The sequence below is a fragment of the Cucurbita moschata genome, unplaced genomic scaffold (assembly GCF_002738365.1).
Source record: "Cucurbita moschata cultivar Rifu unplaced genomic scaffold, Cmos_1.0 Cmo_Scf00009, whole genome shotgun sequence".
NCBI classification, from domain to species: domain Eukaryota; kingdom Viridiplantae; phylum Streptophyta; class Magnoliopsida; order Cucurbitales; family Cucurbitaceae; genus Cucurbita; species Cucurbita moschata.
In genome coordinates, this window is record NW_019268525.1 from 3,789,434 (window position 1) to 3,800,312 (window position 10,879).

Genomic DNA, 10,879 nt, shown 5'->3' on the forward strand with positions numbered 1-10,879 from the left:
ACGGTATTGATAAAATAAGTTAACAAGAGTATGATATACGTCTTCATGCACGCTACACCTGTTGACCCATTATTAAAATCAATTCGGCTAACTCTCGAACACGTGAGTAGGAACCACATGTGCCAACCTGCAACAAAATTGAGACAAGATTTTTGCAACTTTTCCAAGTATAAGAACATGTCGTGTCTGAAAGAGATAATTTGAGCAAAATTTATTGATTTTATTTGAAATCTTATTAATACCAAAAATAATTAGATTTTGAAAATAAAATATGGTAGAGAATAATTATTTGGATGGCGGGGCCTTGGTGTATAAACAGTACCGTACGACAGCTGACTCGAAGACGGATAAAACGAAGCCCATTAACGTCATTTCACTTCTCATCCATCACCTCAAAGTCTCTCCATTCCGGTAGAGATTTCGTCAATTCCTCACCTCTCGGATGCTCCAATCTGACTCCCATTTGACTCCTTAAGAAATGGGCAACTGCAGTGGTCTGCCGGCCCGCCAAATCTTCGCCGGCAACCCCCTCGATCAGTCCGACCACCGCCCTCCCTCAAACGGTGTCGTCAAAGTCCTCCCACCCAATTCCGACCCTTCTCCGCCTCCACCCCTTCCCAAACAAATTTCGTCATCATCTGCGCCGCCCGCAGTTGGCCGGGTTCTTGGTCGGTCCTTTTCCGACGTCCGGTCGGTTTACTCCTTTGGCCGCGAGCTAGGTCGCGGCCAATTTGGTGTCACTTACTTAGTCACACACAAGGAAACGAAGCACGAGTTTGCCTGCAAATCAATCGCCACTAGAAAATTGATCAGTCAGGATGATGTTGAAGATATCCGCCGGGAGGTTCAGATTATGCACCATCTCACCGGGCACCCCCACATTGTTGAACTGAAAGAAGTCTACGAAGACCGCCATTATGTCAATTTGATTATGGAGCTCTGCGCCGGCGGTGAATTGTTCGATCGTATTATTGCTAAGGGACACTACTCTGAATCCACTGCGGCCTCGCTTTGCCGGCAGATTGTGACGGTCGTTCATAATTGTCACTCCATGGGAGTTATGCATAGGGACTTGAAACCGGAGAACTTCTTGTTTTTGAGTACTGATGAGAATTCGCCTCTCAAGGCTACGGATTTTGGGCTTTCTGTGTTCTTCAAACCAGGTCTGTGTGAATCCTTTTGCTCTGTTTTTTTTTGTTCTTTTTATCCTTTTTTCTCTCAAATCAGCTTCCTGAGTGTGTTAATTGGATATTTTAAGCTGCTTTAACTGTTTAGGGTGGGGAGCTATTGGTGAGTTGGACATGTTGAAAATCATAGGTGGGGATTTGTTTATGACAATTTTGCTTGTTAGGATACAGGTGACGTTTTTAAAGATCTAGTTGGAAGTGCATACTATGTAGCTCCAGAAGTTCTTCGTCGAAGTTATGGACCCGAGGCTGATAGTTGGAGTGCTGGAGTTATACTATACATTCTACTCAGTGGAGTTCCTCCTTTCTGGGCAGGTTCCTCTCTATGTCTCTTTATCAAGTCTCAAAGTCAATTCATTTTTTGTGATTATGTCATTTGAACAAAGATTTGGTTTCTCAATCTAATCCTGATAGTACAATATGTAATATAACATGCTATTGATCATTTTCTTTGTAGTTAATCAGTGTTTATTGTAGGACATTGCTTGAAATTTATTCCCTTTTTTGTAAATGGGTGTTCCTTCTATTTAAGAACCCATTTCTTCTCCTAAAATGTTATCTCTTATGTTGAGAAATCCTAAAAAACCAACCTTAAACCTAACGGTTGCTGCCTCCAGCCGTCTGCTTTTACCCAATACCACCCTCAGACAAGTTTGTGTCTCCTTGGGCTCCATGAAATCACGGCCTTCATTCACAGATTCACATTCTTCGTTCTAGTTTTTTACACAGATTTGTGGGGGTGTCTGCATATGAGCTTGTTGTTGTCTTTGTTGCTGACCACCACCATTGCTGCCTTCTGGTTCGTGTTCCTTTGTTGGAGGGAATCTAGTTACCTTGCAAAGCAAATAACAAGCTATAGTGGTTAGAAGTAGTGTTGAAGTTGAGTTTAGGGACTTAGTCCATACGATTTGTGAGAGTATATGGATAAAGTGATATTGGAAGAATTGAAATTCTCTCGGATGATGCAACAATTTCCATAATCAAATCCTTCATGATAGAACAAATTATATTGAGGTTGATGAACATTTCATAAAGAAGAAAAATGACGTGGGAGTAATATGCATTTTCTGCCCTCCTACGACAGAGCAAATTGTTTATGTGTTAACAAAGAGGCATCTCATGATTAACAAGTTGGAAATGATATCTTCAAACGGGGGAGTATTGGTTATTTCCTTTTTAGTTAATCAGTATTTATTTTCTTTATTATATTATATTGCTGGAAATTTATCTGTTTTCATTTGTAAATAAGTTTCTCTTCGATCTAAGAGCTCTTTTCTTCTTGAAATAACTCGTGGTTTTAGATCCTCATTTCTTTTTTAAAATTCTTTTCATGTTCAGAGAATGATCAAGGTATTTTTGATGCTATTCTTCGGGGACATATTGATTTCTCATCGGATCCTTGGCCTTCCATATCCAGTGGTGCCAAAGATCTGATTCGGAAGCTGTTGCAGTCCGATCCTAAAGAGCGATTATCCCCCTTTGAAGCTCTAAGTAAGTTTCCATCTCCAAGACAGATCATGCTAACAGAAATGATTACACATTCTATGATGAAAATTGTCTACCAGAAATTTTAGCCACATTGCCCCTGCAAATAAAACTGAAGTAATGATAATGTAGTTGCAGTTTGGTGAGGCAATGAATAATCACAGGAATTTTTCATTAACGTTCTTTTATGCTGCCCGTCGACTGATATTCGTATGTTATAACGTGCAGATCATCCATGGATGAAAGAAGATGGGGAAGCACCTGACAAGCCTCTTGATATTGCTGTTTTGACTAGAATGAAACAGTTCAGAGCAATGAACAAACTCAAGAAAGTAGCTCTAAAGGTGGGAGAATCTCCATCATAACATCACTTAAAAAGTGTCTAATTTTCCTCTGAACAATTTTTATGAGAAAAACTGATGAAGGTGGAGGTCTCCATAACCAGAGCTGAAAAGTCAATTAAAACGAAGTGTTTGTACTTGCTTTAAGTACATATCTTAAAATGTTACTTCATTTTCTGTAGGTGATTGCTGAAAATCTTTCAGAAGAAGAAATTGTGGGATTAAAGGAGATGTTCAAGTCAATGGATACCGATAATAGTGGAACTATCACTTTCGAGGAGTTGAAGGCTGGTCTTCCGAAACTGGGTACAAAGCTTTCCGAGACTGAAGTTAGGCAGCTGATGGAAGCAGTAATTTTACTTTCTTCCCCTTTGTTATGCCTTTCTTCTCTCTATTTGTATTTGAACTTGCAGAAAACATTTTCTGTCACTTCATCAATGACAAAACTATTTGTGCTTTTCAGGCTGATGTGGATGGAAATGGAACAATCGACTACATCGAGTTTATTACAGCTACTATGCACATTAACAGAGTCGATAGAGAGGATCACTTATTCAAAGCTTTTGAGTACTTCGACGAAGACAAAAGCGGGTAATCTTTGCTGTTTTATTTTAGTCTATGATTTTGGCTTTGGACTTGATCCGCTGTTCTGATACATATACCGTAGGTATATCACAATGGAGGAGTTGGAGTCTGCCCTCAAGAAGTACAATATGGGTGATGAAAAAACAATAAAGGAGATTATCGCAGAAGTTGACACGGATAATGTACAATTCTATTCTTCCTTTTAGTTACTTCCTCAAGTGCATCGGTTTTCGACTATCAATTTCTCTCTAGCAAAGTCATACCAACATAAATAGGTGTATAAAATGTGAAGAAAATTGTGTATGTGACTTTGGTAGTTTTCCATTACTTCATTTTCCATCAGCATTGAGGTACAACCTATAGAACAGATTCTGTTCAAGTAAGGTTATAATTTTCCATCAGCATTTCCTTAATTGCTCAATTCAGTTAATGCAACTTCTTCACATGAGGGTAAGCTCAATCTTTCTGTAGAACAGCATGTACGAAGACTCCATAGAAGACGAAAATGGTCCTAGAAACTTGTTTCAGACCATAGTCTAGTTCCAAAGAACATCAAAATTCTGGCATGATGTTTTGTTCTCTTGCTAATGAAAATTTTCTGGTTGATTTACACCAGGATGGACGAATAAACTACGACGAATTCGTTGAAATGATGAGGAAAGGAAACCCGGAGTTGACCACAACCAGACGGCAAAAATGAAGCTGAGTTTCTTCATTCTTTTGGCTGTGTTGTCTGTTCCATTAGGGTTGAAGTTTTGTTTACAGGAAACTTCAACTATTCTGAGCCTTTTTGTGTGTGTTATTCTGAGATTTGAGTGTATAAGAATATCAATATGCTTGGGTAGATAAGTCTCCTAGGAATGTAATGTTCTTTAGAATGAAAATGTAATGTCAGTCTGTAAATCCACCAAATGACCAGAGAGGAAGAGAAAAATGTACTCATCTTTAGTTTTGTTTTATCAGTGAGCTTGAAAAAGGCCACACTGTTATTGTTGTTGAAAAAAAATAAAGAACCTGTTCTTATGCTCTGATCTGATTGCTTTGATCTTGATCGATTATAAACGTTTCAAAGCTATTATAAGAAAATGTTCAAAAACAGAGATTGACAATACTGCAACCCTTGAAGGGTGTGACAGACAATCCAAAATTGTGGATTTTATTTTAGTCCATCCGCAGGTTCTAATTTATGTACACCGTCCTTCCATGGCTCGCATTTGGGAGCAAACTTCGAGAGAAAGGGAGACAGGAAAGACAGGAAAGACAGGAAAGGTGAGGCAGGGCGCGTGTGAGTGTCACTCCGAAAAAAAAGGAAAAACCGGGTACCCGATTCAGACACAGTACCATGTAACCACCACAAAAAAAGGCTCGCAGTCCGAGGTATATGCCTTAAAAAACTGCAAACCCAGAAACACACCCACGAGACAAATCTCCTCCTCAGATCAGATCGGGTTCCGCCTTGAAGTACAAGGAGAAACAATCGGTGCGTCTGTTCCCATATTGTGGCGTTGGAAAAGGGCTGGTTTTGTTTTGGTTTGATAATGGAGCAGAAGGGTTTGTTGGTGTCAGCGTTGAGTGTCGGCGTGGGAGTGGGTGTGGGGCTGGGTTTGGCCACCGGACAGAGCGTCACCAAATGGTCGTCCTGTAATTCGTCGTCCAACGTTATCACTGCTGATAAATTGGAACACGAAATCCTTAAACTCATTGTTGATGGTCGTGAAAGCAAAGTCACTTTTGATCAATTCCCTTACTATCTCAGGTACCCTTTTCTTTCCCTCTCTCTATTGCTCATTCTTATTCTCATATTGCATGCATGCACTTACGTCTATAAGGAATGTTAAACAATAAATTCAAAGTGAAAATTTGAACATGTGGCTTTATTATCACGCTTACTTCTTTGGCATGAAATAAGTTGTATTATTGTTTGGTTGGAATTTTGCATTGTGATCACGACAGTGAACAGACACGAGTTGTATTGACAAGTGCTGCATATGTCCATTTGAAACATGCTGAAGTTTCTAAGTTTACTCGAAACCTCTCCCCTGCAAGTCGAGCCATCTTACTCTCTGGACCTACAGGTCTGATCTGATTTACCTTAATATTATTCAAACCTTTTCTATTCATTCAAAACTTGTCATCTTTGTGTGTACTTTGTTCCTTTCTTGAAGAACTTTACCAGCAAATGCTTGCAAAGGCATTGGCTCACTACTTCGAGGCCAAACTGTTGCTTTTAGATATAACTGCCTTTTCCCTAAAGGTGAAATTTCTGAATTCTCTCGTGCAAGTTTGGTGGGTTTGCTTGTCTTCTTCTTCTTCTTCTTCTTCTCTGGAATTATTCACTTGTTTGTGTTGGGTTCAGATTCAGAGCAAATATGGCACCACCGTTCAGGTATCTGTAAGGCTGTTCTAAACTTAAAAAGATGTGATCTTTCTTGATGTTTTTAAGTGCAATGAAATTTCTGATCCTTTTTTTGAATGATCATATTAGTGTTTTAGACGCTCCACTTCAGAGTCAACATTGGAGAGATTGTCTGGCTTATTTGGATCATTTTCAATCCTTCAACCCAGGGAACAACAAAAAATAGGTTGGTTTTTAGCTTAAAACTTTTAAACTATAATGATGGATGAAGTTCCTAATCATTGGATCCTTCAAATTTAGCTTGAAACATTATGATATGAATCATGTTTAGAGTTTTTTCTTTTGGAAATATTGTTTTTCTTCACGTTTTCGATCTTAGGCTAATCAACACGAGTTCGTGTTCATTGTGTTGCAGGTTCATTACGAAGGCAAAGTAGTGGTGTGGAACTTGCATCACGGTATGCTGCCTAACTTATTTAAGTCTCGATTCTGTCGTTAAGAAAAGCATTGTTGAGATTAAATGAAAATATATACATATTTTGTTTGAATTTGCAGGGGAAAGGAAGGATCTTCCAGTCTCCCGAAACTTCGAAGAAACGCCTCTGCTGCTGCTAACATTAATAACCTTGCAACACAAGGCAATGTTGAGAAGCCAGGTCTGCCTGCCTTTCAAATCTTCATATGAATGATTGGTGAACATAACATATTCAAACAAAGTGTCCGAGTACCTGTCTCATGATTTCTAAATTTCCTTCCATTTCGGTCGAGCTCAACGATGAGTGAGATTGTTGTTTGAAGAAATGCACAGATTATCAGCAACCATAACTGTTTTTTTTTTATCGTGCATAACGTTAAAACTACTCGTTGGTTGCTGAAGATGCTTTGTGATTCTTTTCGAGCTTGAAGCCAGACTCTGCTTTTGATTGTTTTTTTCACTGATTTCTTGACTTAGTTGAAGTTTAATTGTTTGTAGCTCCCCTTAAGCTCATGACCAGATGGCCTTTTGAGGAGAAACTTCTTATACAGTGTCTGTATAAGGTAATAATGAGTAGCATTCTTCATTGATTCAACTGAAATTTATTAGAACTTTGGTCAGAACACAACTTTTATTTATTTGCAGGTTCTTCTATATGTATCGAAAGCGAGTCCCATTGTTTTATATCTTCGTGACGTAGATAGGTTCTTATCCAAGTCAAATAGGGTATATAACTTGTTCCAGAAAATGCTACAAAAGCTGTCAGGCACCATTTTGGTTCTTGGTTCCCGTACTATCGATTCAAGCAATGATTATATCGGGGTGGATGATAGGCTCTCTGCTCTTTTTCCATATAATATCGAGATCAAGCCGCCTGAAGATGAATCTCAGCATGTCAGTTGGAAGTCTCAATTGGAAGAGGATATGAAGAAGATCAAGGTTCAGGATAACAGAAACCATGTAATAGAAGTTCTTTCAGCGAACGATCTTGACTGTGATGATCTCGACTCGATCTGTGTTGCTGATACCATGGTTCTCAGCAACTACATAGAGGAGATTGTGATGTCTGCAATTTCTTATCATCTAATGAACAACAAGGATCCCGAATACAGAAATGGAAAACTGATCATCTCGAGCAAGAGGTAAGATTAGTCCTTCGTGTTTGAGTTCCCATCGTCGGTTATAAGTACTCATAGGTTTGGTCATGGAGCAGTTTGTCCCATGGATTGAACATATTCCAATCAGGAAAATCCAATGGCAAAAACACTGTACAGCTTGAAGCACAAACTGAAGCTTCAAAGGTTCATATTTTAGTTCTGACCATTTTATTTCAACCTTGAGAACGATGGAACAAGATTATTGAGAGCTTTAATTTGTTATCTCTAGGAGTCGGGGGCGGTGAAACCCGAAGCAAAAGCTGGTACCGCAGCTCCTGAAAACAAAAGTGAAGCAGCGCCTGCAGCCGTGGCGAAAACTGATGGAGAGGCTACTGCTCCAGCTGCAAAAGCCCCTGTAGGTCTCCACTTTTAATTGTTCTGTTGGCTCTGAGAATTTCATTACTGATGTTTGTATTATGATCAAATGTCACATAGGAAGTTCCACCAGACAATGAGTTCGAGAAACGCATTAGGCCAGAGGTTATACCAGCGAACGAGATTGGCGTTACATTTTCTGATATCGGTGCCATGGACGAGATAAAAGATTCTCTTCAGGAACTCGTAATGCTTCCCCTTCGAAGGCCAGATTTATTTCTCGGAGGGCTTTTGAAGCCTTGCAGAGGCATATTGTTGTTTGGACCTCCTGGAACTGGAAAGACTATGTTGGCCAAGGCCATAGCCAAAGAAGCCGGAGCAAGCTTCATTAATGTATCAATGTCTACCATAACCTCCAAATGGTTTGGAGAAGACGAGAAGAATGTTCGAGCTTTATTCACATTGGCAGCCAAAGTCTCTCCCACCATCATATTTGTAGATGAGGTTGATAGTATGCTCGGGCAGCGAACGAGAGTCGGTGAGCATGAGGCAATGAGAAAGATAAAGAATGAGTTCATGGCTCATTGGGATGGACTCTTGACAAATTCAGGGGAGCGTGTGCTCGTTCTTGCAGCAACAAATAGGCCATTTGACCTCGATGAAGCCATCATTCGGCGGTTCGAGAGAAGGTACTTGTGGTTCTAAATGCACTCACAAACAACGCTCGATGGACCCTCTGCTATGCATATCTTATATGTTCAGATGTTTTTTTCGGATCAACCTTATAATTTTTATGAACAGAATAATGGTGGGGTTGCCAACACCTGAAAGTAGAGAAAATATATTGAGAGCTCTCTTGGCGAAGGAAAAGGTGGAAGAAGGACTAGACATGAAGGAGCTTGCAACAATGACAGAAGGATATAGTGGAAGTGATCTCAAGGTTTGCTATCATAACTTACTATTTACTTCTTAAGGACCAAATCCTGTTACTCGTTTCTTCACTCGGAACTTCTTTTGAAACCAGAACTTCTGCATGACGGCTGCTTATCGACCCGTTCGGGAACTAATCCAGCAAGAAAGACTAAAGGATATGGTAAGTGTGAGGGAATCAGTAGCCATATTTGTATCCTTTTATTTGCTTTGTATTCAAGTAAGATACTTCATTTCCCTGTTCATCTCTTTTGCTTTGAAGGAGAAAAAAAAAAGTGCTGAGGCACAGAATGCAGCAGCAGGGGATGCAGCAGCTGGGAATGCAACAGGAGATGCAGCAGGAGATGGCAAAGAAGAAAGAGTAATCACTCTCAGAGCACTAAACATGGAGGACTTCAAACAAGCAAAGAATCAGGTAAATACAAAACATCTCCTTGTTGTTCTGCCACTTTTATTTACCCCCAAGCCTACCGCTAGCAGAGGATATTGTCCTCTTTGGTCTTTCCCTCGAGGTTTTTAAAACGCGTCTGCTAGGGGAGGTTTCCACACCCTTATAAAGAATGCTTCGTTCTCCTCCCCAACTGATGTGGGATCTCACATAATCTCTTCCCAACTCCACCAAAATCCGTTTCTTTGCTTCCTCGTTGTTTGATTGCCTTTTGTGTCACTCCCACAAGTCCACGACTCCCGAACAACAACAAGGATATGAATGTCATTGTACAAGTTGTTGGGTTGCAGGTTGCAGCCAGTTTTGCAGCAGAAGGAACAATGATGAGTGAATTGAAGCAATGGAATGAGCAATATGGGGAAGGAGGATCAAGAAAGAAGCAACAGTTGTCTTATTTCCTGTGAGGTTAGGCCATGAATGGCTATGATTTGCTGCAACTCTTAGGGCTCTCTTATTTCCATGTGAGGAAGCTTTGTTTGTGTAAATATGAGGAAAGCTTTGATTTGTTCCATTTCTATGGGGCTCTGCTCTGGGAATTACATACCCAACTAGTTTCTCTTTCAATCGGCTGGTGCTGGAATCACAGCAAACCAACCCTCTTTTTTGTTTTTTCTTTTTGGTTCTGACTTCCTTATCTTTATATATTTTGTATCAAATTGTTTCTTTTTACTTCCTTTCTTCCCCTCATTGCCACTATTTCAACGCTATATATTCTCGACTAAAATTCAGAGAGACCAATAACTTCAGGATAAAGAATAAATAGGTTCAAGCAATGGAATTGTGAGACCGATAGTATTCTATGATTCAAGAATAAATGCTTTTTAGAAATCGTCGGATAATAGAATTGTGTTACCGAGTTGAAGAGGTGAACGAGTAAAAGTGTCGATCCTCTTTTTCTTATTTGTTATTTGTTAAGTTTGTAACTAATTATTAATTATTTATTATTATTATTATTATTTTTAGATAAGAGAATCCCACTTATCGTGGGAATATAATAAAAGAATGGTTTTATTAATTCTCCAAATAAGACAAAAGGAGTTTATAATTAAAAAAAAAAAAAGGCTAAAAAGTATGATAAAGTAAACCCTAAAACTATAGGTATATATTATAAAAGGAAATAAAAATGTAAATATCAGTTTTCTACAAACTTTAATTAAAGGATAAATAAGAATTATGGCACTGAAATTATTTTTTCAACAGTGAGTTTAAAGTCTTTTATATACCAACTTGATAATATTATTGAATTCACCTAATAATAAAAAATATAAAAATTTATATATTTAAATTTGATTAACGCAAAAAAAATAACCTAATAAATAATTTTATCAATAATATTAAACAAAAAAAAGTTATCTTTTTTAATTAAATAAAAATTGAAACATAGAACAATTTATTTATAATTATAATATATTATGGAATTAAAGGGGTTTTAAAAATAAAATAGAATGACATTTATTTAGACGTCAAAATCAGTTGAGGTTTAAATAGTTACATTTATTAATTAAGTGGGGATGCTTTTTCTTTCATTTTTCGGCTACTTTTTTTTTTTTTTTTTTTTTTTTTTTTTTTTTTTTTTTTTTTTTTTTTTTTTTTTTTTTTT

At 38.3% G+C, this 10,879-nt stretch overlaps 2 protein-coding genes across 3 annotated transcripts; both read left to right on the forward strand.

Moving 5' to 3' along the window:
* Positions 1–478: 478 nt before the first annotated feature.
* LOC111447453 (calcium-dependent protein kinase 1-like) lies at positions 479–4,629 on the forward strand. Its single transcript, XM_023086627.1, has 8 exons — positions 479–1,163; positions 1,359–1,502; positions 2,526–2,678; positions 2,901–3,016; positions 3,196–3,363; positions 3,477–3,604; positions 3,681–3,780; positions 4,215–4,629. The coding sequence occupies exons 1-8, from the start codon at positions 479–481 to the stop codon at positions 4,296–4,298; spliced, it is 1,578 nt and encodes a 525-aa protein (XP_022942395.1). The 3' UTR covers positions 4,299–4,629.
* Positions 4,630–4,738: 109 nt separating this feature from the next.
* LOC111447452 (calmodulin-interacting protein 111-like) lies at positions 4,739–9,942 on the forward strand. 2 transcript variants are annotated; one of them, XM_023086626.1, is made up of 17 exons: positions 4,739–5,354; positions 5,552–5,673; positions 5,764–5,852; positions 5,955–5,984; positions 6,084–6,180; positions 6,370–6,412; positions 6,510–6,610; positions 6,928–6,992; positions 7,075–7,571; positions 7,643–7,730; positions 7,816–7,941; positions 8,022–8,590; positions 8,703–8,841; positions 8,926–8,994; positions 9,094–9,127; positions 9,158–9,246; positions 9,570–9,942. In XM_023086626.1, exons 1-17 carry the CDS (start codon positions 5,137–5,139, stop codon positions 9,681–9,683), a joined length of 2,490 nt encoding a protein of 829 aa, XP_022942394.1. In that variant the 5' UTR covers positions 4,739–5,136; the 3' UTR covers positions 9,684–9,942. The 2 variants fall into 2 exon arrangements, with proteins under 2 accessions (XP_022942394.1, XP_022942393.1); XM_023086625.1 differs by having other exon boundaries at positions 9,094–9,246.
* The last annotated feature ends 937 nt before the right edge of the window (positions 9,943–10,879 follow it).

What these genes read in the sequence shown, in the direction of transcription:
- LOC111447453 (XM_023086627.1), top strand. Translation starts at nt 479, where the DNA reads ATGGGCAACTGCAGTGGTCTGCCGGCCCGCCAAATCTTCGCCGGCAAC. An exon ending in TTCTGTGTTCTTCAAACCAG is followed by an intron (nt 1,164 to 1,358) that starts GTCTGTGTGAAT and finishes GTTAGGATACAG; the next exon opens with GTGACGTTTTTAAAGATCTA. An exon ending in TCAAGAAAGTAGCTCTAAAG is followed by an intron (nt 3,017 to 3,195) that starts GTGGGAGAATCT and finishes CATTTTCTGTAG; the next exon opens with GTGATTGCTGAAAATCTTTC.
- LOC111447452 (XM_023086625.1), top strand. Translation starts at nt 5,137, where the DNA reads ATGGAGCAGAAGGGTTTGTTGGTGTCAGCGTTGAGTGTCGGCGTGGGA. An exon ending in CTTACTCTCTGGACCTACAG is followed by an intron (nt 5,674 to 5,763) that starts GTCTGATCTGAT and finishes CCTTTCTTGAAG; the next exon opens with AACTTTACCAGCAAATGCTT. An exon ending in ATTCGGCGGTTCGAGAGAAG is followed by an intron (nt 8,591 to 8,702) that starts GTACTTGTGGTT and finishes TTTTATGAACAG; the next exon opens with AATAATGGTGGGGTTGCCAA.